Below are 27,470 nucleotides of genomic sequence, written 5' to 3' on the forward strand. Positions count from 1 at the left end.
GAACGTGGTATCCCTGGAGTTCTGAGAACCAAGTTTTCTGCAGGAAGGAGACAAAACCACCTGCAGGGAACAGCTCAACCCACCAGGGAATCTGATGGTCATGGAATAAGGGTTCGCAAGGATGATCATTCAGCAAGAATTTATTAAGCAGCCACATCTGCCAGGTCTTGGGATAGACACAGTCCCTGCACACAGGGGCTCAGATCCTGGCAGAGGCTCAGGGGACAGGCTTGGGTAGGGGATGGAGATGGGGCTTGGGACACAGGAAGGTACAAAGGGCAAGAGAACTCCCCTCTTGGACAAAGAGGCCTGTGAGGAAGGGTAGCCCCAATCTCAGCAATGCCTTCAGTGTCCCTTCAGTCATGGGGGCCTCGTCTCCTTACCCAGAGGTCCATTCATTCCTTGGTCTCTTCCTTGATTGGGAATTAACCCATGTCTACTCTGCAGGCCTTTAGGTATGTGGGCTGGTGAAGGCAGGAGGTCTGGCTGCAAAGTTGGGAGTGGGGTGGCCAGCAGCTACAGAGGAGGGAGGCACTCAGTGCTCTCAGAGGTCTGTCTTAGGGGTATCCAGGCCTAGGCTGGTGGGGGGCCTCTTGGGAGGGTGGGAAAATGGGAAAGCAGTTGGAGGAACTTCCAGTTGGGACTTGGACTTGGGGATTCTCCATGGGAGCTCTGCCACAATCCCTGGGGGGAACTCTTGTTCTAAAAGTCTGGGGTGCTTGGCCTCCCTGTGGGCCTCTTATGGAAGAGGCATTAAATTGGAAATCCGCGTAGGAGCGAGGGAGGGCAAAGATATTTTCGAGCCACTGAGCTAAATGGCGGGAACCCCTGAGGGAGCGGCAGCGGGATTGCAGGGACCTGCACACCTGGCGGGATGGGCTGATGGCTCTCCGCAGACAGGGAGGACACTCCTGGGCATTGGTAGGATGGCTAGGAGGCCCTGTGGTGGTAGAGGTGGTAGCCTGGGCAGCAGGGGGAAAGGAAGTCCACATGGGGGCACGATATAGTTGGGCAGGCAAGCGGAGAAGGCGGTGAAGGCGGTTGGCTCTCTGTGCCCTGCACGGGTAGACGCTGATCCCACGGTGGATGGCAGCATGGTCCTGGTGATCGGCAGGCTGGCTGGGAGATTCAGCATCGGGGACGGCCGTGGAATGGTGGGGAGGCCAGGTTGGCAAGTGGCCTGTGCCACGGGGCTGGTGGGAGGCTGGATGGGGGTGGGCAGCTCCTGGCGCGCTCAGCAGGGAGTGGGCTGGTGAGGAGTGTGGCTCAGCAGTCTCCGGCGGCTCCGTGCACTTTCCAACACAGAACCTCAGACTGAGGGCCGGAAGGGACCTCAGGACCACCCAGTTTAACCTTTTGCTCGATTCAGATCCCTCTTTCCCTGGAAAGGTGACAGCCCAGCCTCTAACACACCTCTAGGGACAGAAGGATCACTACCCATGAGATCCCATGAGGCCACTGGTTTCACTGAAGGACGGCTTTAAAGAAGTTCTTTCTTACATGGAGTCAAACTAGCTTGTCTGGCCCCTGCACAGTGCTGCCTGTGCCTCATACCCTTTCCTTCTCTTCACTGATGCTCACTGGCTGAGATTAACCAGGGAATGGGTTCTTGTCCAGTCCTTCTCACAGAGGATGTAGAGGACAGAAAATATGTGAGGAAGTTGCTCCAGACAAATGCCTTGGACATTCCTGAGGAGAGCCAGGGCCCCAAAAGGAAGTGCTCTAGCAAGCATTGCAAGAATACATGTGGCCACCGAAGGCTCCTGCCTTGGTGTGGTGAGAGGGCTGGAGTAGTCCAGGCATTTAGCTGGCACTTAAGAGACTCTCCTTGGGACAGCTTAGGTCTTAATGCCTTGCTGGAAAATTCCCTAGGCGCAAGGCAAGTCTGAGAGTCACCTGCTGTGGCTGTGGCCCCTGGGACCTGGAATAAGGGGAGGCTGGAGTCCTGGGTCGAACTTCTGGGCCACTCACCGAGTTCTCGGCATCTGAGTCTTCTGAGCTGCTGATCACAACGATGCGTTCCTCTGAAACAGCAAGGGAAGGTGACATTAGGTCCTTCCTGGAATGCACACTGGCTAGGGTGGGGGGTGCTCACTGGGATAGAGTGGGGTCCTTGCAGGTCAGTAGACTGGGGGTGATGGAAGCATTGCGGGGTGATGTCAACATTCATCACATGTGCCAGGGTGGATCTGCTTTCTGTTCAGGTTTGGGTTACTAACACATGAATTTTTATCACTCCCTATTGTGCCTCATCTATGAATATTTAATGGAGCTACTGGTCCTGAATACAGAATTTGCTCTTATACAGGAGGCCTTAACAACCACTACCTGGTTTAAAACTTTTTGTGATTTTTCTTTTCCCCCCAAAACAGGGTCTTTCCATTGACCAGGCTGGCTCTAAACTCCTGGGTGCAAGTGATGCTCCTGTCTTAGCCTCTAGAGTTATAGGTGTATGCCATCATACCCTATAAACCTTTTACAATCCTAAAGAAGCACATTGGCTTGTTCCAATCTTGGCCCTGTGAGCTTAGCTATCTAGAATTAAAAGATGCTTCATCTAGTTAATAGAAACCCTTTGATGATCAACAGCATTTGTGAATAAGGAATAGCAGTCAGGGCTTAGGATATGACCAGGGTCAGGGGTCAATCTGGGACCTATAACGAACAAAGCTGAACTCTAGGTCAGGAAGATCCATGAAAACAAAACAAACAAACAAACAAAAAACCCTGTTATTCCAGCATCCTTGGTATTGACCTCAATTCCTGCTCAAGGACTCAGGTTAAGATCTCATGACTAAACAACTCAGTGAGACCCTGTCTCTTAAAAAAAAAAAAAAAAAAATCTCATGAGGACAAAGGAGATACTTAGGTAGAAAAATTGGGGGAAATGATGGACATGAACTTTACCCAAGTCCTCTTTGGGATTATGCTAGTCATTCACCAAACATTTCCTGGGGACACCCACCCTGTGCACAGGCATGATGCTAGGCACTGGAAGAATGTTCTGGGGAAAGGATTCATAGCACTGTGCATGCTAGCCCCTCGGTTCCCTGAACAGGCATCAAAGCAAAGCACACAATAAACTGGCAGCTCAGAGAAAGACACACAAGGGAATCCTGTTGGCTTTGCATTCCTGGGTAGGGTCAGAATGCAGAAGGGTCCCACCCAGACCCTGGAGGGCAGTATTTGCGGCCCTAACCACCTCCCTACCTGCCTCCCCAGTGTCGCCAAGCACGTGGTTGTTGTTGGGCAGGAGGACCTCTTTTCCTATGATGGGGCTCTCAGGGCTGGGGGGCCCATCCGAATGGGGAGGTGAGACAGCCTTGGAGGTACTGGGCCTGGCCTGCTCCGGGGAACTTGAAGCCAATCTCGCCTCCTTGTCTTCCTCAGACTCCAGCTTGATGACCTTCCTGGAACACTGGGTATGGCAGGACTTCCTCTTCTGGGGGGTGGTTGTGTTGGAGACCTCCTGTGCAGTGGGGAGTCACAAGGCTAGGTCAGGGGCTCCAGGATTGGAAGCAGAGATCCTGTCTGGTTGCTGGAGTCCTAGGGCCATGTTTTTGCTCCTGCTATTCCCTCTGCCATACAGAATGCCCCTCTTCAGACAGGAAACCTCCCACACCGCCATGCGCACTGCTCCTAGCTGCTGACCACCAACCTCTGCTGCTCTTTGACAGTGCTGGGTGTCCCAGCACCCCAGCTGGGCTGGAGTGGCTCATGCTTAGAGGAGAACTTCCTGATGGTGCAGCCAAGAGCAAGGGAGGGCACAGAGTAGATGTCAAGCAAATACTTCCTCGTGAAGAGCTTCTGAAGGCTGGGATTTTCACCCTAGCTTCAGCTGACTGTCCTGGTAGAATGTGGGGGCCTTCGGAAAGAGGCAGGGGCTGGGAGAGGCTTACCTCACTGTAAGAGGAGCCTTTGATGGAGAAGGCATACAGTGGCACAGGGTGTGCTCCGGGCACCGACTGTACCACAGCCACAGGTTGGGCCTCAGCCAGCCCCAGGGCCTGGGCCTGAACTCTCTGTGCCTCGTCCGGCTGTGAAGTCAGGAAACAAGAGAATCAGAAATGATCAGGCAGCAGGTCTTGGGCCCATGACCCCAGGCCTGCAGGAGGCCTTAGATAAACTCCCTGGTCCCAAGCTTGGAGCTCACTGGGGACAAGGAGTCTTCCCTCTCCATGACTTCACCTGCTCCCGACCTTGGTGTTCAGGCACCAATTAAGTTCCTGGGTATCTTAACAAGGCTGGAAGATACCTCAGGGACCACTCCTCCTCAAGACATGGCCATGAGCCAGCCCGGCTTGCACGTATCCAGGCACAAGGTGCTTGCTGCCAAGACTACACATTTCCAGCAGTGAGAAATCCTCCCACAGGGCAGAACCTGGCCTCCTGTGAACTTGAGTCTGCCCTTACCTCTACTGGTCAGCTACTATACAAGTGGGACCAATTACTTAAAACTCACCGAGTCTCAGTCCCTTCTGTAAAATGGGAATAACAACACTTACCTCAAATGGCAATATGGAAGAAATGTATTAAATTCAAGCAAAATGTTTAGGAGAGCACCTGGCACTTAAAAAGTGCTATTAATGGTGATGATGATGATAACGATGATGATAAATACTGTTTTTATTACTACCAATGCTAGGCTCAGGGCCAAGTGCTTCATGTACCTATATCAAAACGATGTAGCAGTCATTGCTCAAACCATACATCTCTAAATATTTTATGATACTCCATTTCTGGGTAGTATTCTTATACAGACTATATTTTTAAGCATTACCACTTCAATAATAATTGTTATAATCATTACATAATTTTAATGCCTTTTGAAGAAGCTAAGCAAAGAAAAGATAAAAATAGATTTTTAGGGGCTGGGATAGCTCAGTGGTAGAACACTTGCCTAGCATGTGTGAAGCTAGGTTTGATCCTCAGCACCACATAAAAAAATAAATAAATAGGACTAGGGTTGTAGCTCAATGGTAGATCACTTGCCTTGCATGTGTGAGGCACTGGGTTCGAATCTCAGTATCACATAAAAATAAATAAAGACACTGTGTCCATCTACAACTACAAAATAATAAAGTAAATAAAGAAAGAAAAAAATAGATACTTTTATTTCATATTATTCCTTTGCAGACATCCACTTTAGCACTGTTTGTGATAATAAAACTACTGACAATAGGGAACTGGCTAAACAAGGCACTCCATTCATTTAAAAGACCACAAAAAGGTGGCAGGAAGCTTTCTACTACTGACTTCCCTGCAAAAAGGTGCCAGGAGACAGGCACAGTGGTGTACACCTGTAATCCCAGTAGCTCTGAAGTCTAAGGCAAGAGGATTGCAAGTTCAAAGCCAGCCCCAACAATTTAGCAAGGGCCTAAAAAACTTAATGAGACCCTGTGTCTAAATAAAATATTAAAAAGGGCTAGAGATATGGCTTAGTGGTTAAGTGCCCTTGGGTTCACTTCTTGGTACCAAAAAAAAAAAAAAAAAAAAAAGTGCCAACAAAGTATTAGGAAACTTTCTACTACTGACAGGGAAAGAATTTTGAAATACATCAGTGAGCACAAAAACCCAGAGTACAATACCATGTATACATTGTGTTATGCTATCTTTGCATAATAATGAAGTAGAAAAGGCAAGCATCTACAATCATATTTTCTTATAATTACATGAAAAAATTCTGAAAGATTTATAAGAAATGAAAAAAAGATAAGTATCTGGGCATAAAAATTGGCAGATGAGGGAGGAGGGAAACATGCTATTTGTCACTTTCTATATTTTAATTTCTGACTGTGTGACTATATGACCTATTAGAAAATAAATTAAATTGCCTTCATTTTTTGAAAGTATGTATACGGGGACGCAGTACCCAAGGTAGTTAAGAGTTGGCTTTTAATCCTGCCTCTAGTTTGCTGTGTGTGGCCTTGAGGAAGGCCTCTTTGGCTTCATCCTCTGAAAAGAGGGGCTTAGACTTCATACTCTCTTCTAGTTCTAAAACTTTCAGACTCTTAAGTCCTACCTCCCCCAGGAAGCCTCTCCTGATTGCCTCAGCCCACAGCAATCTCTCTGTCCTACGGATCACACCTGGTAAAGCTTGCTGTACCTCTGCCTCACCAGAAGATTTGCTTTCCATGGAAAACTGCTCAGTGCTGAGCCCAGACCCTTGACAGGCTCATATGTGCTGGAGTGACTAGTCTGGGGAAGAGACCACCTGGCAGGTCCAGGAAGGAACTGAGAAGGCTTATCCTGCTGGAGGGGAGCCATGCCTGTGAGCACTGAAGGGGGCAAGCTGAAGGGATGCCACTACCCAGGAAGAACTTTCTAAGTCAGAGCCGTCCAGAGATGGGAGTGGCTGCCTCCAGAATGAACAACCTTCCTCTCTCTGGAGGGGTGCTCACAAAAGCTGGACAGGGGTTCTGCAGAGGTAAAGCCAACATGAGATGGCATATGGGTATCTTCCATCTCTGAGAAGCTGTCGCTCTTAGGTATGATGGCCCTGGAATCATACTGTGGAACCCAGACTGCTAGGAAGGAGATCTGACTCCTGGCCCCATTCTCTCAACCAAGAACCATGTGTGGGGGAAGGACGAGGGTAAGGTCCACCTAAGTTGACCCCAGGAAATGACTCACATGTTTGGAGTAAAGGGAACAGGGAAGTCATCTGCCATATTCAACAGGGTTGCTGTCAGTAACCACTGCCTTCTCCACCTCAGGATCTAGCCCCTCTGAATGCGGCTGTGGGGCTCCTCCTGGCACAGGCGGTTGAGTGCTTTGTGCACGAAGTCATGCATGTCCATCAACAGCTACTTTGGCATGTAGGAGCTCAGAGCCATCTAGCCAAACCCTCCTTAATGCCTTCTTCAACTCCCTCCCAATAAATGCTCCAGTCTAGCCACTTGCTGTACTTCTCAGACACAGGGACACCACCTACTACCTCCCCTTCACACCTCAAACCCCTCTCACCAAGTCAACATCAAAAGGCTCCCTGGGAGTTCCGGCAGTCTCTGGGCTGGCTCTCCTGCATACAGCTGCATCTGGAGAACACAGAGAAGGGATGGCAGATCAGAGACATCCCAGTGAGGGGCATCCTGGCCTGGGACAGTGACAGAGAGGAATTCTGATGCTTTCTCTGGACACCCATTCACCAGGACATCTCTATGGAGAGGGTGGCAGTTGGAAGAAAAGCTCTCATGTCTGCAGTAGGCCTGAACCCAGCCAGAAGGGAGAAAGGGCAGCATTAAAGAGCAACTGCGTTTGACTCCAAACCCCAAGTATACTTTTCTCCATCTCCAAGCCAACAGCAAGGCAAAAAGTAGATGACCATTTCTGCTCACTGACTCCTATGGGGTGAGAGCTCTTCCTGATCCATTGCCTGGCTTATATTAAATCTAATATAAAATTCTCATGCTTCAGATTAAAATAATTCTCTCTCTGCCGCTGACCAGTTACAATATCCAGAGCACTGTTTTAAACTCTGAGGTCATTTCCCAGATATGGAGAAATACTCACTGCTTAGGTGGAGAAGGCACAAGTCATGCTCACTCTAGGAACATGCCTTTATGAGCCCAAGTTCATCAGCTCCAGGCGAAGTAAGTAAGTTCTCCACCACTGACACCTGCTCAGGTAACTTTGGATTGTCCTTCTACTAGCTGCTCAGATTCCAGCTTAGAGATTTAGTCAAAAAGCCCTGACATCCCCCATGTGCCCCGTTCCCCTCTCCCAATCATTTTGAAAACCCCACACAGAGCTGCTTCAATTCCTGGAGTTTGATGCAGAGCCAAGCACTGTGTCATTCTCCAGTTCCCAAGTGTCCAGTACTAGACAGAGTCCAGAAAGGTTGGCAGCTGCCAGGGGTAAGGTTTTGTTAGGCCCCACCTTCCAGCTAACTTCTCTATTCCTGAGAACAGGGGGCTTAAGAGCCTCCTAGAGTGAGCTAAAATGATATGCCAGGTTGGGTTCTCAGGTCTGCAGTGTGTCAACTTCCACATGTTCCTCAGGGGTCACAGCTATTCCACAGGGTCCTATAAAAACCCTCAAATGACCACAGCTTACCTGTTCCCTGGGTGATGCAAGAGATGAAGTCCTGCAGGCGGATCTTGAACTCCTCGAAGCCATCTGTGTGCAGGGCAGCTTGCAGGCTCTGGGGTTCCTCCTGGCGTAGGCGGTTGAGCGCTTTGTGCACGAAGTCATGCATATCCAGAACCTCCTGGTCGGAGGCATAGCGCTTCATCCTCTGCACCAGCGCACCGCCAGTGCGGATGCGCTGCAGCACAGCATCCAGGCGACGAAGCTGGCTGGCCATCTCTTGGTAATCTCGCTGGTACTGCTCATTCACTGCATCCAGCAGCTCGCGCTCCCGTGCCAGCACATGTGCTACCACCTGGCGTACATGTGTGCTAATCAGCTCCTCTGTGTCCGCACGCGCACGGCCCAGCTGGCCAATGGCTGAGCGCATCTCTGCATGCGCAGTGCTGAAGGTACTGTCCTGCTCTTGCAGTGCATGTGCCATAGTGTCCAACTCCTCTTGCCGCTGCTGGATCTCTGCGCTGATGTCGCACTTAAGGTCGCTGTGGTCCCTGTCCAGGAGCGCACAGGAACAGCACAGCGGCTTGGAACATCCTCGGCAGTAAATACTGCGGACACAGAAGACCATCCCTGAGTTAAGGCTCTCCTACAATTTTTCCCTTTAAATTTTCATTATTAAATTCCTATTCCAAAATTACCAAACTTTGAATCATGACATGTTTTTAGGTTCGTGCTGTTCCCAATTCAGTGTTAATGGTTATATTGGTAGAACAACTACCAATAAAACAACAGAGTTTAAAAAGTTACTACAGCTGTACGCTGTGGCGCATGCCTATAATCCTAGCAGTTTGGGAGGCTGAGACAGAAGGATCTTGAGTTCAAAGCCAGCCTCAGCAAACGTGAGGTACTAAGAAATTCAGTGAGTCTCCAAATAAAATACAAAATAGGGCTGGGATGTGGCTCAATGGTGGAGTACCCTTGAGTTTAATTCTTGGTACCAAAAAAAAAAAAAAAAGTTCTACAATAACAATTTCTCCATCCATGCAGAGATGCAAAATTATACAAAAAGAAAGTAATATTTTCCCTTTCACCACCTCTGAGGTACCAGGTGAGCATGTAGGATGCATCCTTCCCACTTTTCTCCACTCAAATCACCTTACACAGATGCCCTGGCTGCTGCTGCTTGTAGAATTCTAAGGACTGGACATAAATCATCCCACTTAACCTTTGTAAGAGCCCATTAGGTGAGAATTATCATTATCCTGATTACAGATGAAATAACCAAGACATACTGACATTAAATAATTGACCTAGATATCTAAACAATTTGGAGAGTTGATGTTTGTTCTTTAAAAGAATGAAGCCAGGTGGAGTGCATTGGTACACACATGCTGGGGTGCACAGGACTAAAACACTCAGGGGTCACTCCAGGGGAACTGGGCTAACTGGGATGCACGAAATAACCACGAGACAGAAATACCTTTTTCTTTGGGGATGCTGTGCCGGCTCCTCTGACCCTTTAGGGTCGAGAGAGAGAAAGAGAGAGAGAGAGAGAGAGAGAGAGAGAGAGAGAGAGAGAGAGAGAGAAGAGAGCGAGCATCAGCATCTCTTGCTGACCCCTTTTATTGAGGAGAAGCTATTCAAATGAGGCAAGGGGTCAGGTTTCAGAGGGCTGAGTCTAGACTCATGATGTCTGCTGTCAGCAGATTGACTGACATCTAGGAAGGCCACACCCAAGGACACAGTAAGAGAAGGGGACACACAAAGGGTGTTTCCAAGGAACATTCTATCCCAAACAGGGCAAGGGGTAATATTACAAAGGAAGAAGTGAGCATAGCTCCACCCATGGGGATGTAGGAAGGCATACCCATGCGCGAAGACACAGTAGCTTGCACCCTAAAGATTGGGGCTATCATCTGGGTTGACCTAGGATGCCGCCCCAATCAGAAGGGAAGACAGACACAGTCACGTGCTAGTCCACCTCCCCCCACACACCTGTAATCCCAGCCACTGGAGAGGCTGAGGCAGATGGATGGATTACTTAGGCCTAGGAGTTGGAGGCCAGGCCTGGCAACATAGCAAGACCCTGACTCAAAACAAAAACAAGATTATGCTACATCATCACTTTGTAACTTCTTCCTCTAGCCTTACTTCCATTTAGGGCATTTTTCTAATTCTATAGGAGTAGATCTAATATTCTCACATTCATATTCTCATTCTGTCTCTCTCTCTCTCCCCTCCCTCCCTCCCTCCCTCCCTCTTTTGATATTGGGAATTGAAGCCAGGGGTGTTTGACCACTGAGCTATATTCCCAGTCCTTTTTATTTTTTATTTGGAAACAAGGTGTCACTAAATTGCAAAGGTAGCCTCTGAACTTGCAATCCTCCTACCTCAGTCTCCCAAGTCTCTGAGATTAAAAGGTACGTGCTACCACAGCAGCTTGTATTTTTTTTACTAGATCCATCATTTTCTAAATAGACAATGGGTTCGGTCATTCTCTCTTTGACAGGCATTCCTGTGATTTCCTGTTGGCACATCTTCTTCCTTCCTTCCTTCCTTTCTTACTTTTTATTTTTTTCCATTATGAACAATGATGTAATAACATCTATGTTATTAAATGTTTTAAGTACTTTTTTCCTATGAAATAAAGTACAAATAAGAGGACTGCTACATCAAAGAGTGTATATTTGTAATAACTTATGTACTTGATATATTTAATTAATAATTAGTTTGTGAGATAATGGCTATGTTAATTAGGTGGGTTGAGCCATTCCACGATATATACATATTTTAAAACATCATGGTGTGTACTGTAAATATTTGTAATTTTTATCCATTTAATATGTATTTTTCTTTTTTTTTTTTAAGCTAGCAGACATTTTGATAGATTTTTACCACATTAATCTCCCTATCAAACCTGTGAATGTTACTTTACATGCAGAAGGGACTTTGAAGGTATGACTGAATTAAGAATCTTGAGATAAAGAGATTATCCTGGATTATCTGGGTGGATCTAATGTAATCCCAGTAGTTGTTTAAAGGAAAGAGGAGGGAGGCAGAAGAATGAGAGGAGATGTGAAGAGAGCTGTGGCTGGAGGGATGCTGTGCTGCTGGCTTTGAGAATGGACGGGGCAATGTACCAAGGAATGAAAGCAGCCTTTGGAATCTGGGAAAGTCAAGGAAAAAATTCCCACCAAGAGCCACCTAAAAGGAACAAAGCCCTCCTGGCACTTTAATCTCAGACTCATTTGAGATTTCTGATCTCCAGATGGACAAGATAATACATCTGTATTTTTTAAGTCCCTAAATTTGTGGTAAAATGATTTTGTTATAGCAGCCATAGGAAACTAGTATAAATTCTCAGGTAGGAAGGCCAAGTTCATTTAGACATTACAACAAAGCTTTCTCTCCTTCCCTGGAATATATTGTTTTGCTTATCTCTTATGCCCATTCAGTGAATTTCCTACATTGTTAATATTTTAATAGTAGCTTCAGCATGTTTCCTGGGTTCTCACTTCCCCATCCTAAAGTTTCCATATCACATCATGGAGGAGACAGCTGGGACTGAATCTGAGCTCTCCTAGTTTATGGCTGACCCCTTTGAGCAAATTCTCTCCAAATCTTAATTTCTCCACCTGTAAAACAGGAATCATAATGGTTCCCTCATAGACTATCATGAGGACAAGATGGGTTGGTATACATAATGTGCCCAGCCCAATGCCAGTACACACTGGACATTCTGGAGCCATCAAGGAAGAGGCGGCAGTAGCCACACATGAACATGGCAGAGGTAGCCTTCTGCTGGAGGGAGAACCTCTCAAATTCAGATAGTAAGGAGACATCACCACTGAGGGTGTTCCCTGGGCTGTCCCCTTTCCAGCATGCACATGTCATTCCAGTTCAGTCATATCTCCTGAAGAAGACAGAGGAACAGGTCATCTCTGCTGTTCTGGGAAACAGGTAACTTGAATACAGGAAGCAGAAGTGCTATGAAAATAGAACTGGTGGAGCTGGCACCAGAGGAGGACACTAGGGCAGGGCCTGGTTTGCCTGAATGGCAACTAGAAAGCAGCCCCCCCCACCCACCCAAGCCTCCACCTCCACCTCCACCTCCACATGGCAACTTGGAGCTTTCACTCTGGTGAAGTAGCAAAGGAGCAGCTCTTTGGGAAACTCAAACAACTATAGGGCATAAAGGGACCCATCAGTCATCTGCTCAGTAGTGTGAATGTGTTTAACCAGAATGGTTTCATGCTATCTCTCTGGTGACAAGATTGAGGAAACAAGATTTCTAAAGCCAGGAGGAAAAGAGTAATTCTAAAACCTGGATTATTTTAGAAGAGTGAACACATTGTTCCTATTGACCTTCCCTCCAACTACTCATTGGTGGTTTTTTTTTTTTTTAATTTTTTAATTTGTTCTTTTTTGTTATACATGACAGTAGAATGTATTTTGACATGTTACAAGTAAATGGATTATAACTTCCCATGGTGTTTATTTTTTTAAATTTATTTATTTTTTGGTACTGGGAATTGAACCCAGGGTCTCTGAACCACTGAGTCACATCCCTAGCCCTTTTTATTTGCTAAATTACTTAAGGCCTTGCTAAATTGCCAAGGCTGACCTTGAACTTGAAATCCTCCTGTGTTAGCCTCCAGAGTCATTGGGATTAACAGGTATGCACCAGGATTAGCAGGTATGCACCCAATTGGCTACTCATTGGTTTTGAGAAGTTAGAGTGGAGAGCCTGAGAACTCAAAGAAGAAAACACCAGAAGTTAGAGAAGCAACAAGGAAATAAGAGAGAGAGGGAAGCACTTTCTATCTCATATTACATCTTATGCTGGCCCTGCACACAAGAATGAGGAAGAGAAAGTTTGTGTTTTCCTTCCCTACTCTTCTCCACACAGGTGCCTCCTTCCAAGACATATGACAGGCAGACAGTGGAAGACAGTGTCTGTTGGACCATATCACTTATTCAGTAAGTAGCAGGTATGTTGCTGTGTGCATTCCTGCTCCCCTTAGCATCATTAGGCCAGTGAATGGCACTACCATTGGGCAGCCACTCAAGCCAGGGACCATGGGGTCATCCCATTGGATGCTGCATCACTTCAACAATAATTCATCATTAAGTTTTCCTGAGAGAAAACTTTTTTAAAAATATGGGACTGGGAATATAGCAGTTATAGAGCACATGTCTTACATGCATAAAGCCCTGGGTTCAATCCCCCAGCCCAGCAATTTTTTTTTTTTTAATGATGAGTATCAACTTTGTGAAGGCATGAGCTTGGGGTGCAAAAATGATAAAGGCAGAATTCTGGCCCCTCAGCCTGTCACATCAGCTCCCACTGTTGCTGTCTTTGTTCTTGTTTTGATTATTGTTCATCTCCCAGGGCACCACCTTGTACCTGGCCTTCCCACCTTGGTCTCTCCAACCCCAATCAACTTTTCTTAGTGTTTTCAACATGGAATTTTTAAAGCATGATTCTTAGCATCAGAAGCAGAGGTGATAACAATGGTAACCTTCATAAGTACAATCAAAATAGTGTCATATCTGATCCAAGTTTTGGGAGAAAGTCAGGTCACCTGGGAAATCATGACAGTATACTACAATTATATAGTTTTGAATGCTGGTGCACATTAACATAACATGGATTTATCTGCCAGTAAATGTTACCAGAAATAAGACATTTCTCACTAAGGTTTATCACCTAGAAAATACAGTGATTACTGAGATGTTTTTACTTAAAGCTGATTTGCTTTCAGTAAGTGAAATGTCAAAAGAGATGGGAATAGCTAAAATAATCAGTCAATTAAAAGTAAGCATAAGAAAAAAGATGTTTGATCTTTAAGGTAACAATAACACAACATCATATTAGACAAGTAACATATGGTTAAAACAAAAAGTTCCATCTGGTTAGTGTACCTCACTAACCCTAAAAGCTTTGAAAGAAACATATCTTTGAGCTTGGTAGGTCTTTTCTTTTTTTTTTTTTTTTTGATACAGGGGATTGAACCTACTGTAAAATCTGCCACAGCAGGAATCTGTTACAAAATTCAATGGCTAAGTTAATCATTAAATGTTAATTGAATCCAATGATGTAGAAAATAGGCAGTAACTCTGTATGTGACATAAATAATTCTGATATTCTCAAGTATTTTTAGAATAATGTGTAGAAAATTATTTTTATTTTTTAAAATATTTTTTTAGTTGTTAATGGACCTTTATTTAATTATTTGTTTATTTATATGCAGTGCTGAGAATCGAACCCAGAGCCTCATACATGCCAGGCAACTGCTTTACCCCTGAGCCACATCCCCAGCCTGCGAAAATTATTTTTAATAGCTTTGAACATATTTGGTGGTTCTGATATTGGTTACTCATTCAATAGTCATAAATTAAAGAAGTTCCCTGAAATTGTAGTAATATTTTTAGATTACTAATCTGAAAATACTTAAAATTAATAAACAAAACCAACTGTAAGTCTAGAGGAAATAATCCCCAAAAAAAAAAGAAAAGAAAAAGAAAAAGCAATGAGAAGAAAGAAGGAACCAGAATTTTTAAACTGAAGGAGCATGGCGTTCCTGAATAATTTAATATAAAATGCTCAATACCAAGACAACTTGGTTAATTAATAAATTTCAAGAACGAAAAATATCTTTAGGCATCAATACAGAAAAAGCAAATCAGTTTGGCCTCAACCCTCAGTTCATGAACATTAGATGGCAGACAGCAGTGTCTACAAAGTTCTGAAGAAAAGATTATGACCCAGGACTATCATACCCAGACGAGATGCCATTCAAGTATAGAGTGCACAGAGACATTCTCAACACCAAGAGACTCAAGGAACTCAGAACACCGAAGACCTTCCTGAAGAAAATTGCTTCTAGTTGACAGCATTCATCCAAAGAAGAGCTCAACTGGAATACAGAATTCAGAGGCTGGGGATGTAGCCCATTTATTGAGTACCTGCCTAGAATGAGTGAGGCCCTGGGTTTGATTTCCAATACATATATATATATATATATATATATATACACAAAAAATTTGGGGAAAACAAGGTTAAAGTGAAAGAACCAGTGCCAAATGTCTACTACTACTGTCTAATATGGAAGCTTTTCATTAAAAATGAACTATGAAGGCTCCAACTACTTAATGTCTTAGTATTTTTTAAAAATCTTAGAGGGATCTTTTAGGAAGATTTGAGGTGCTAGGGATTGAAGCCCAGGGACTTATACATGCTAGGCACTCTACCAAGGGGCTACACCCCCCGCCCCTAGAAAGATATTTAAGAAAATATATCTTTGAAGCTTGGTAAGTCTATTTTTTTGGGGGGGGGGGTTACTGGGGATTGAACCCAGGGGCACATAACCATTGAGCAACATCTCCAACCCTTTTTATTTTTATTTTGAGACAGGGTTTCACTAAGTTACCTAGGACCTCACTAAGTTGCTGAGGCTGTCTTTGAACTTGTGATCTTCCTGCCTCAGCCTCCAGAGACACTAGGATTACAGGAGTAAATCTAATTTTACATTAGTTTTTTTTCTTCTGTTAAATTTAAAGAAAATTAAGTTTCACATTGCTTAAGTAGCAACCTCGCTCTTAATAATATAAGCCTATGGGAAAATGCAGTCTTGAGCTCTAAATGAATGAGGAGTGCCGAAGTCTGGCTGGGCACAAAATAACCGAGCCACCACAAAAAATTGTAGATTCCAACAGCAACTCTTTTTTTTTTTTAATATTTATTTTTCAGTTATCGGCGGACACAACATCTTTGTTTGTATGTGGTGCTGAGGATCGAACCGGGCCGCACACATGCCAGGCGAGCACGCTACCGCTTGAGCCACATCCCCAGCCCCTCAACAGCAACTCTTTATTCCTGAACTCTCACCGGCACTCTACAGGCACATTCTGGGAAAAATCCACCGCTGTCACTCGCTCAGAGCACCAAATACCCTCAATCCCTTGAGAACTCAATGGGAACTCAAGGAGTGGGCGCCTGAGGCAGCAGGATAGGCCCTATTCCCAGCAGGATCCACCCTAAACCTGGAACCGCCCTAAACCTGGATCCGCCCTAATCCCTGAGCAAGGTCACCTTTCAAATCAAAACTCTCAAACATTCATGCAATATCACTGCAAATGACCTGGGTCCAAGGCAAGCCCATTTCCACAATGGAGAGTCCTCCTTCTAAGCAACATTGGGTAGGCTGACTAGGAAATTGCCATGTGTCATTCCTACTTGGCTATGGCTCTCAGCAGAGGAGCAAAACTCTTTCTGCAATTCAGTCCTTATTACTTGTTGCTGGAGCCTGAAAGCAGAGGCCATCTTGAGCAAAACAGTCTGCAGTCAGGATCCTGCAGCCTGTTCTCAGCAAGCTCTCCTGTCCGGTAGCTCCTTTGGACAATGGAAATAATTCTCTTTCTCTACAATCTTATAGGAGGGTGCTGGAATTAAGACAGCACATGGCAAACATCTCAAAGTGCAGGATCTTGCTCTATTGATTGAATAAGGAAGGTGGAATCCAACCAGCACAGCCTATTCCCTGGCTCCATTGGAAAGGGGCTGCCCAGGCCCCAGGAGTCAAGGAGCTCAACTTAAAGCTGGCTTCAAATCTGTCCCTTGTATGTAGTCCCATTGTAATCTGCATTCCTAGAGTACTTTTTCTTCTTGGCTTTCCTTTGCAGTAGACATTTTTCTAAGACATATTAAAGGCACATTCTATATTCTAGCATCATTATGGAACTGGACTTCCCTTCAGGGAGCTACAGACTCCTTATTCTTGGTCCAAGAACTTTGGGGGAGCATACAACTTGGGCATAAGCCAACCTGAGTGTCCCCCAGCAGCCTGAGCAGTCTTTTAAGGAGAGAACCTGACCCAATCTCAGAGACGCTGAAACTTGGAATTCAGGGAGAGATCCTTACTGTCTTCCCCTGGATTTTGAGATTGAGGGTGTATAACAGAAAGGCAAGTCATAAGAAATTCAGAGAAATCCATCCTGATCAGAATATCCAACTGGGTCAGGTCAGAGACCAGCTCATCCTTATTCACTTGTATGTCATCCACCTATTCATGTTTTTGCTTAAGCCACTAACTTAAACATTTCTCACTAATTTATACCAGTTATTATCATCAAAGCTCATAGAACCTACAAACCTCTTCAAGGTATAGCTCAATGCTGACTCTTTTACCAAGGCTTCCTTAATCCTCCACCTAATTAAATGCAAATTCTTCCTTCTTAAAATTGCCACAGCCTTATCTGGACTAGTGGGTCCTTGCCATGGAGCACAGCACTGTGCATGTACCACATGAAGCTCTCTGTAGACTCAGACTCCAAAGACAACAATTCTCACATGCCCGGCAACAGCATCCCAATGCCAGGCATGGATAGATGCCTCATAAATAACTGCTTAATGGCTGGCTAGGCAGATGGATGCATGTGATTCCAGTTAGCCTAATTTTATCAGTTAAGAATCAACTGCTAGCCAGGCACTATGGCACACGCCTGTAATCCCAGTGGCTCGGGAGGCTGAGGCATGGGGATCCCAAATTCAAAGCCAGCCTCAGCAACACAACGAGGTACTAAGCAACTCAGTGAGACCCTGTCTCTAAATAAAATACAAAATAGGGCTAGGGATGTGGCTCAGTGGTTGAGTGCCCCTGAGTTCAATGCTTGATACCTACCCCCACCCCCCGAAAAAAAAAAAAAAAAAGAATCAACTGCTAATTTCTTTTCTTTTTTAAAAAATATCTTTATTTATTTATTTTTATGTGGTGCTGAGGATTGAACCCAGTGCCTCACGCGTGCTAGACAAGCCCTCTGCCACTGAGCCACAACCCCAGCCCTCAACTGCTAATTTCAATCTTGTGTTCAACACTCTTTCTAAAATCTCCAAGGCCTATATACCTAAGCAGCAGAGCCTACTTCCACAGTTGGAAAAGGAGAGATCAGCCTCCATGAGAAGTGAGACAGGTACACTAGTCCTAACCCTGACCTTGGCTTGTGTTTAATTCATTGCTTTCTTTCTCCAAAATATCCAAAGGGATTGGTGGTGGTGGTGGAGAGTCCCTTTTATCCACATATTATTCTACCAAATGGAACTTCTGGTTCCTCCAGGAAAAGGAAAACAGTTGCCCTGGCTCTGAAACCAAATCCCCCAAGTAATTTCACAGAAAACCTTGGAAAAGAGTCATTTATTGTTCTTCTGTCTTGTTGCCCAACTTCTTTCTGCCAGAAGCCCTTCTTCTACATGTGGTACTTCTCATAGGCCAAGAAGCAATCCTAATATCACCATCCCCAATAAGATGAAATTTACTGAGAATTGCAAGTGGGGCATCAGGCAGGGCTGGGACTGAGAAATGACAGATGGCAAGATGCCCAGGGTGCAAACTTTGGCGATGCTCATTTAGGTTCATGAGGGCAAGGCAGGTGAGGGCTTAAAGCCTGCACCTTCAATAGTGGGCTGGCCTCCATCAGTCTTACCCCATTACATTTCTCTTTTTTTTTTCTCTGATATCCTGGGGATTGAACTCGGGGGCTACTAAGCTACATCTCCAGCCCTTTTCATCTTTCTCTGTCTCTCTCTCTTTTTTTCCCCTCGCATTTGCCCTTTTCATTTTGGGACAGTTCAACTTGAACTTGAAATCCTCCTGCCTCAGTCTCCTAAGACACTGGAATTACAGGCACACATCAACGGGCCTAGCTGCCAGCATATGTCTCTTCCAACTCCTCTTCAGCCAGCAGCCCAGGCTTTTCCTGCCTTGTCACCAATTTTGCCACTGCACATCATTAACCTCTGCCCTGAACCCTCCCTGGGGCTATCTTAGTCATCTGTTGCCAATCACCATAAATCCTGGTCTTGGGAACTTTCTCCTTCTTATGATCTGGTACAGTTTTTAAACTCAATTAATAGATCTTTTGTTTTCTCTACTGAAATACAATTCAAGCCCTTGGCTTGGATATCCCTGGATTAATTCCCCCACCCCAAAACTGACCAAGTTTTAGGATCTGACAATCAGACATAGAGGGACATCAGCCCTACCTGCAGTCCTAGGCACAGACCACTGTTGGGTGAAAGCCCCCTCACTCCCAGCCAGTGCTTCCCAAGGCTCTTCAGGGTCCTGCAGGTCCTGGCAAGGTGAGACCCTGACCTTCCCTCCAGCCTTCCATCTCTGCCATATTACAGGCCTCACCCCTACCTTAAGCATGGCCTCAGCCTCCTAATGAGGCTCCTTTTTTCCTGTCCAGATTCTTCAGCTTCAGTTTCTGAATATATTCAACATATGATAATAAATCTCATCAAAGTTTTCATGGAATGGGGTGAAATATGTATGCAATCAAGTAAATAAATACTGGTCTCTCTGCTCCTAAAGTTGCCCCCTTGAGTCAAAGTAGCTGAGTGCAGGGAGAGGATCTAATCTTGCACTTCTTCCTCAACTCCCTCAGTGGGAGCATGCAGTAATCTACCAGATACCCACTGGTAAGACAAGAACATGTGCATGAGAAAAGGGTAAGCTGAGCACATCCAATGTTCTGGAAATTGCAGGTTAGAGTCCTAACTCATTCCAAGCCCCATCCGATCCCAGCTCACCCTTTCTGTCCCTATCCTCACGTAAACCCCATTATCACAGTTTCAGATGCATTCTGACCAGTGCCTCTGCCTTGCACACACAGCCTCTCCTCTCTGTGGCCTATCTTTCCTTACACAGCCTGCTTAGTGTGATACCATCCTGGAAGCAGCCTACCCCTGCCAATCCAGGCTGGGCACGTGTCTTTCTGCAATCACTGGCTGTTGTGCCCACTTGCCTTTTTCCTCTGTGTTCTAACAGTCACCTGAGCACACATTGGATGTCAGTGTGTGTTGAACAGGGGTTATTGCCACATAACCCCTCTATGAAAACACAGGCATGACAGAGAGCAAGTGACACAGGCTTCCTCTTACCACTCTGTGGTCTTGATTATTCATTGATGATTTGGTTCTTCTACCACACGGTAACCTCACAGAGGGCTGGGGTCCACTCTAGCTATTCATATTTATATCCCAGCACATAGCAGAGAACATGCTACAAGATAGGTGTGATGGGAACATGTGCTAAGAGAATAGACTCCACAAGCATGTTGATCAATGCCAGTAGCCAGATGGTGTCCATATATCTGCCACCAGTCCTGGGTTTAAAGCCACCTCTTGGGCTGCTCCCCAATATGAGCTCCAAGTCAGCTCAGTAGCAAATGATGGGGTGGTTTATTACTGACTTTAAGATCAGAAGGTGGTTGGGGTTATTCATGGAACTGAGAATTTGCAAAGAAATCATGAGTTTTCCCTATAACTACTGGTAAATAGTAAACAGTGAGCTGTGAGTGTAAACAACATGATCAGGTTTTTTTATAACCATCCTCCATGCTCAAGGGACAAGAATCCTGCCCTCTTGCTGGCTGGACCAGCCTTGTCTGATACAGTGAGTCAAAACATGCCACTTTAGCACAGGATGATTTTGAACTGCAGGCAAATGAGAATCAACAGACACAGAAAGCAGCCTTCTCAGAGCTTCCTTTCTGAACAAAGCAGAAACTTCTGAGACATGAGGACTGCTGTAAATCTCCTCTCTTAGAGAAGGTTTATGGTCATGAAGAAGACAGAAAGTTGGCACCAAGACGGGCCACACACACAGCCCACACTCCTTTAGTTTCCCCATATTTACCTTCCTGAAGTCTGCTTGCTACCTTGGAAACCTTTTCTTTTGTTTCTTTTTGTTGGTACCAGGAATTGAACCCGGGGTTGCTTAACCACTGAACCATATCCCCAGCCCATTTTTACATTTTATTTAGAGACAGGATCTTGCTGAGTTGCTTTAGGACCTTGCTAAATTGCTAAGGCTGGCTTTGAATCTGTGATCCTCCTGCCTCAACCTCTGAAGCTGCCACGATGTAGCATGTACCACCGAGCCCGGCCCTTTTCTTTCATCTTATCACTTCTTTACAACTTTGTTTTTCATTTGTTAAGATGCTATATAAGCCGAAATTCTAACCAACTCTTATTCCTGGAGACTCCCATGTAGAAGAACAATGTACAAGCTAATAAACTTAGCTTTTTCTTGATTATCTGTCTTTTGGTGATCTAATTTAGAGGGCCCCAGCAGGAGAACCTAAAATGGGTAGAGGAAAGACTTTTCCTCCCTTAAACTGGGGACAAATACACCTCCTACTCCTCTAGTGAAGGTAGATTACTTACAAGCTGAGTCCATCTGGGGCTCTGGGGGCAGACCTGTCCTCACTGCAGGGGCAGGGACAGTAAACTGTGCCTTACGCAACTGCTGCCAGCTCACATCGGCTGCCAATACTGAACAATCTGGATGTCAATCTTTAGTACACGGTCATGACCCAGAACCACAGGACCTATGTAGAAACCAGCAGTCAAAATGGAGGACCTGATTGAGCAAGTCTCTCCACCCTCAATGAAAAACGGAGGAGACAGGAAACAAAACTTCCAAACATGCCAACTTTTTTTTTTTTTTCAGAGAGATATAAGAACATATTACATTGAGACAATAAGAAAAGGCTGTTAGGGAAAAGCATACTGAGAATATTAAGCTCTTCTGGCAATTAAAAAAAAAAAGCATGAATACTGGGGAATCAAAACAACTCAATCCAGGTAATAAAACATTGAAAGAAGTGTATAGGAGTTGATGGATTAGAAAATCAGTTCAAGGAGCCCTCTAAGAATATGTGAGGAAAAAGGCAAAGTGACAGAATTTATAGGAAAAAAAGAAAAAAAAAAGAGAAAGATAATATACAGGAAGTATTTGGTGTTCCAACATCCATATAGCAATATTAGTAAAAGTAAAAATAAGTAGGGAATCAATATATAAAACAGTAGAAGACAAATTTACTGAGCTGAAGACTTGAGTGTTCAGATCAACAATGGTTATGGAGTATTCCTGGAAAAAGAGAAAGATCTATACTCAATACAACTTATCAATGATTTCCAAGAGAAAAAAATTATATAAGGATCCTTAGTAAATGAAAAACAGATTACTCACAGAGGAAAAATAATTAGAATTACTCATCTGAAACACTAGAGGCTGGAAATTTATGAAACAATTGTGATTGCAACCTCAGAATTTGACAGCAAGCTAAAAGTTCCTTTATGTGTGACAGCAAAATAAGGACATGCAAATTAAGACACTGAAGATCTCAAAAATAAAAATACAATAACTAAATTACTTGTTGTTGAGGTATTCCAGCCAAAAGGAAATTCAATCACATTAAATATTTCAAGAAAGGGAAAGACAAAAAAAGAAAGAAGGAAAGATAACCTATAGAAAAAAAATTTTGTGAGCAATGAAACCAATTAATGTCTAAGGTTATGAACAATTGTAATGTGATTATGAAGCTTAGTAATTGTTAAAATGGATGTTTAGAATAGAAAAGGCAATAATCTGGAACTACAAGTTCACATTTTTTCAACCAAGTATGAAAGTGGGAAGGGAAAGATGGAAAAAGAAAAGTATGCAAAAGGTTTTATTTTGGCTGGAACAAAAATCATATTTTATTCTTCATAGTGATGGACAAAATAGATTCTAATGTGTGTACCTATACATGTATATGTACAAATATATGCAGGTGTATATATAGAAACTACTTGTAAGCCAAGTGTAGTGGCACATGCCTGCAATCCCAGCAACTTGGGAGGCTGAGGCAGGAAGATGGCAAGTTCAAGCTCAGCAATTTAGCTAGACCCTGTCTTAAAATTAAAATAAATAAATAGGGCTGGAGATGTAGCTCAGTGGTAAAGCACTCCTGGATTCAATCCCAGTACCACATACACAAAAAAACTTTTGTACACACATTCAGTCAGCCCTCTGTGTCCACAGGTTTTACATCTGTGGATTCAACCAACCACAGATCAAAAGTATTCTTAAAAATTGCATCTGTACTGAACATATACATATACAGACTTTTTTTTCTTATTATTCCCTAAATAATACAGCATAACAACTATTTAAATAGCACTCACACTGTACTAGGTATTATAAGTGACCTAGAGGTGATTTAGAGTACATGCAGGAAGTGTGTTTGAGGTGGGGAGCGGTCCTGTGACCAATATCCCTTGAACTACCGAGAACATATTATCATATTCAAAACAATGAAAGCTTACAAATTAAAAAAAAATTAGTATAAAATGTATAAGAAAACCTGACAAATCTCACATATTTTATACAAAATTGATTAACTTTATAGCTAGGCACAGTGGTGCATGCTTGTAATTCCAGCTACATGGTGGGCTGAGGCAGGAGGATTGTTAGTAGGCCAGCCTGGGCAACTAAAAGAGACCCTCTCTCAAGATAAAAATTTAAGAAGATCTGGGGATGTGGTTCTTTGGTAGAGTACTTGCCTAACAAATGCAAGGTCTTAGGTTCCATTCCCAGTACCACACACACACACAAAATGTATTATATTTATGGATATAGAAAATAGCCTAAACAAATATTATTAAATGGAAACTAGCTGTGAATTAAAATAATAGAACATCATGACCAAGTAGGGTTTTTCCTTCTGGTAATTAAACAATGGGCAACATAAAGAAACACATATTAAATTAATTTTCATAGTAAAAAGTGAAAGGATACCCTTACAGAGTCCTAAAGGACATCTCTTCCCGTGGTAAAAATGAAACAATATTGGGGCTTAGAACCTGTCTCAGTGACAGAACATTTGCCTAGGGAGTGTCAGGCCCTGGGTTTGATCCCCAGCCTGCAAAACAACAGTAACAAAAACAAAAGAATAGTAACAACAAAATTCTTGGTAAACCAAGTACAAAAAATAAATTTCTTAATGTGATTTTAAGAAATTACCTAAGGAAGTCAACAATAAACATCATACTTAACAAGAAAATATTAGAAACTTTCTCTTTAAAGATAGGAACAAGATCAAGTTGCCTTTTCTAATCACTATTATGCAATATTGTTCTGGTGGTTCTGGACAATGAAACAAAGCTATAAAAAGTGGCAACATGTACGAGTATCCAGAAAATGAAAAGCCCTACCATTTTCAGATTTGTTAACCTAGAAAATCCAAGCAAATCAACTGAAAAACTTAACAGAGATAATAAGAGAACTTGATAGATGGCTTAATATGATATTAATTTACATAAATTAAGATTAGTGAGGACTAATCATAATCAGTTATAAATTGTAATGTAAAAAGATCTCATTATTGAGTATTACAAATTGTAAATTCAAGACCTATGCTAATAAAACTATAAAATCCAAAAGAAATAATCTGGGATAAGGCCAATTATCCCCAGATTTAATGCAATTTCAATTGAAATCCCAATGAACATGTAAGTTTTGAAACTGTATAAACTGTAAAAGGAAAATAAGTTTTGAAGAATGGGAAAAAGCAAAAAAAAAAGAACAGAGTCAGTTAGATCATTGGCATAGGACAGAGATTTACAACACACTCATGACTACATAAGCATTTAGTATAAGATTTAAAAGGGGGCTGGGGTTGTGGCTCAGCAGTAGAGGGCTCACCTAGGTGTTGTTACAAGGCCCTGGGTTCAATCCTCAGCACCACATAAAAATGAATAAATAAAACAAAGGCATTGTGTCCAACTACAACTAAAAAAAAAAAAAAAAAAAAGATTTAAAAGGGCATTTTAGGGGATGGGGTTGTGGCTCAGTGGTAGAGTGCTTACCTAGCATGCGTGAGGCACTGGGTTCGATCCCCAGCACCATATAAAAAAATAAAATAAAATAAAAAATAAAAAATAAATAAAGGGCATTTCAGATGAGGGCACAGTGAGTATCTGATAAATGCAGTGGAGAGAACTGTTTTTCCATTTGAAGCTAGGCTACTACAGGCCTGTAATCCCAGTGACTCAGGAGACTGAGGCAGGAGGATTGCAAGTTCAGTTGGTCTCAGTAACTCAGCCAGACCCTAAGCAACTTAGCAAGACCCTGTCTCAAAATAAAATATAAAAAGGGCTGGGGTTAGGCATGCCTGGGTTCAATCCCTGATTTAAAAAAAAAAATCCATTTGGAGAGAAAAACAAAGCAATAATTCTTATACCGTGCACAGAAACAAATTCCATATAAATTAAAGATTGAATTATAAAAACAAAGCCATTAAATTATTATTTATTTATTTGTGTGTGTGTGTGTGTGTGTGTGTGTGTGTGTGGTGCTGGGGCACTGAGGTACACCCCCACAGCACCTAAAATATGAAATTATTGAAATAGAATATAGGAGAACATTTTTAACATTGGCATGGGGGGGGACAACTCTTTCCTGGGATGCATAAAAGCCACTGTATCATAAAGAAAGAAATGGACAGATTTGACTACATAATACTAAAGACCTATGTGAAACACTATGCTGCGTGCTAAGTGAAATGACAAAGGTCAATGCCGAGAAAACATATTTGCATTGTAATAACTTCTTACACAAATAAAGGGAATAATTCCTCCAAGGTGCGGGACAGGCAAAGGATCTAAATAAACAACTCACAAAGTTGCTTATTTAAGAACTAAAGGGAGGTACCTGAGGAAACCCACAGAGAAACCCAGTAGCTAAAACAGCCATTGGACCTTAACAATCAGCAAAAGAAATGCAAATTATTACTATAAGCTGTTGAGGAAAGAGGAACAGGGAGGGCTCTGCCGTAAGGCAGTTTATCAGGAAAGTACAGTCGTTTTCAATATGTCAGAATGAACAAGGAATAACTTCCCTTTGCACATGGATCTCCAAGAACTATACAGTATGTATTAGGAAGAGCCTTATATATCAATCTATTTGGTCAAAAGTTCAGTTTTGTATGCTACCTTATTGGCTAAAAGAGAGGGAAACAAGACCTTATAAGACTATCCTATCTATACATATGTTCACAAAGAAACTGCAAAGAAACATTCAAAACTAGTAACAAGGACTACTCACAACCAGAGGGAGGGAGAAGAGGTGGAAATTAGGCAGATAGGAATAGAATGGAGACTGTGTAAATTATTTGTGAACCATATAAATGTATTACCTATTTAAAAATGAAATGAACATCTGCTGTTTAATGACAATAATTATAAGCGGATTTGGGGAATTTTGTTTGGTTTTCTTTTCATATATACTTTCCTAGAGAGCACCGCCAAGCCTTAGGATTTGGACTTTTCAGATAGAAACAAATACCTGTGTCTAATCCTAGAAATCCGCCTGAGATTCCCTGTTGGCACTTAGGAAAAAGACCACTATAAGATTTTCTAAAGGGCAGTTTGGTAATATATATCAAAACGTAAAATGTTCACGCTTCTTCGCCCAGCAGTGGCACTTCTAGAAATTACACTATTCATCCACGTGGGGACTTATAGCACAAACTGAGGTCATTGCCACAGAGGCTGCGGGTCCTCTGACCACATTTTAAGCTGTGAAGCCCTAAAAGCTCCTTGTCTGCCTCTGTGTGACTCCTTGTCTGCCTCTGTGTGACTTTTTTCTTCTTTGCTCTCCCCAGCGCCTACCCGTGGGGCCACCCACCCAGGGCTGTACACTCACCTAGTCAGCGCAGGGGTGCGGTGGTTGGGGTTGGAGCAGAAGATGTTGTTGGACTTGCGGGTGCCATCCAGGAACTCACGAGCTGACTGGCTGCGGAGCTCGGCCAGGGGACGTGCCTCATGCTTGAGGAACCACTGGTGCGCCTCAAAGCATTTGGAGCAGAGGAGCTGCTCACACTCAAAGCACCAGAAGTCAGCCGGTTCTCTGCAGCGGGTGCAAGCCGCCTGCGCATCCAGGATCTGCCGGTACACGGACAGGCGCCGCTGTAAGCTCTCGAAGAATATGTTATCCAAAGGCGGGGAGTCATCTTCGCCCTGGGGTCGGGGCGCCTGGCAGATGGGGCACTGCAGGCCCGGAGCCTCCAGGCATCCTGAGCACAAGGTATGCAGGCAAGGCAGCAGCTTGGGGCACTTGGCTGGTGCCTGGCATCCCTGGCAGTGCAGGAACTGGAACTCCTCTTCCATGGATTGCTGGAGAACCAAAGAAAGGGAGGTGAGGCTAGAAGTCCCAGGAGTCCCCACCCATTGGCCACCAGCCCATTCAATTGGAAGTCAAGAGTAAGAGCTCACATTCCATTCCAGGCAGTCATTTAATGATGCAAAATCCTGGCCTATCAGGCCCCCAATTCCCCCATTTATTCATGCCTTCTTAATCTCATCATACAATCTACTTTCCCATCAGACAGAGTATTAGGCCCAGGGATATAAAAATGCATAGGATACATCCTTGCCTGCAATGAACTCAGTTGAGAAGGTGAATATACTAAACACCAATCTCATTAACACAGTTTGTGAGGAGGCTCAAAAAGTTAATCTTAGAACTATTATATGACCCAGCAATTCCACTCCTAGATATATACTTGAAAAAGACCTAAAAACAATGATTCAAACAGATATTTGTACACTAATG

The 27,470-nt window shown here is 43.7% G+C and overlaps 1 protein-coding gene across 11 annotated transcripts in view; it reads right to left on the reverse strand.

Moving 5' to 3' along the window:
* The window catches only part of Pml (PML nuclear body scaffold), a 42,696-nt gene that overhangs the window by 13,688 nt on the left and 1,538 nt on the right, over positions 1 to 27,470 (reverse strand). For 4 of the 11 annotated variants that reach the window (XM_040273977.2, XM_078049310.1, XM_005316784.5 and 1 more), the window contains exons 2-7: positions 26,562 to 27,031; positions 8,056 to 8,636; positions 6,967 to 7,037; positions 3,900 to 4,037; positions 3,211 to 3,469; positions 1,972 to 2,024 (exon numbers count right to left, since the gene is read on the reverse strand). In XM_040273977.2, coding sequence (XP_040129911.2) covers positions 1,972 to 2,024; positions 3,211 to 3,469; positions 3,900 to 4,037; positions 6,967 to 7,037; positions 8,056 to 8,636; positions 26,562 to 27,031 — 1,572 coding nt within the window. Of the gene's footprint in view, positions 1 to 122; positions 1,315 to 1,971; positions 2,025 to 3,210; positions 3,470 to 3,899; positions 4,038 to 6,966; positions 7,038 to 8,055; positions 8,637 to 26,561; positions 27,032 to 27,470 lie in introns of those variants that run through there. The other 7 variants (XM_013359716.4, XM_040273978.2, XM_013359720.4 and 4 more) reach the window with 7 other exon arrangements.

Source organism: Ictidomys tridecemlineatus, chromosome 5 (genome assembly GCF_052094955.1).
Source record: "Ictidomys tridecemlineatus isolate mIctTri1 chromosome 5, mIctTri1.hap1, whole genome shotgun sequence".
NCBI lineage: Eukaryota > Metazoa > Chordata > Mammalia > Rodentia > Sciuridae > Ictidomys > Ictidomys tridecemlineatus.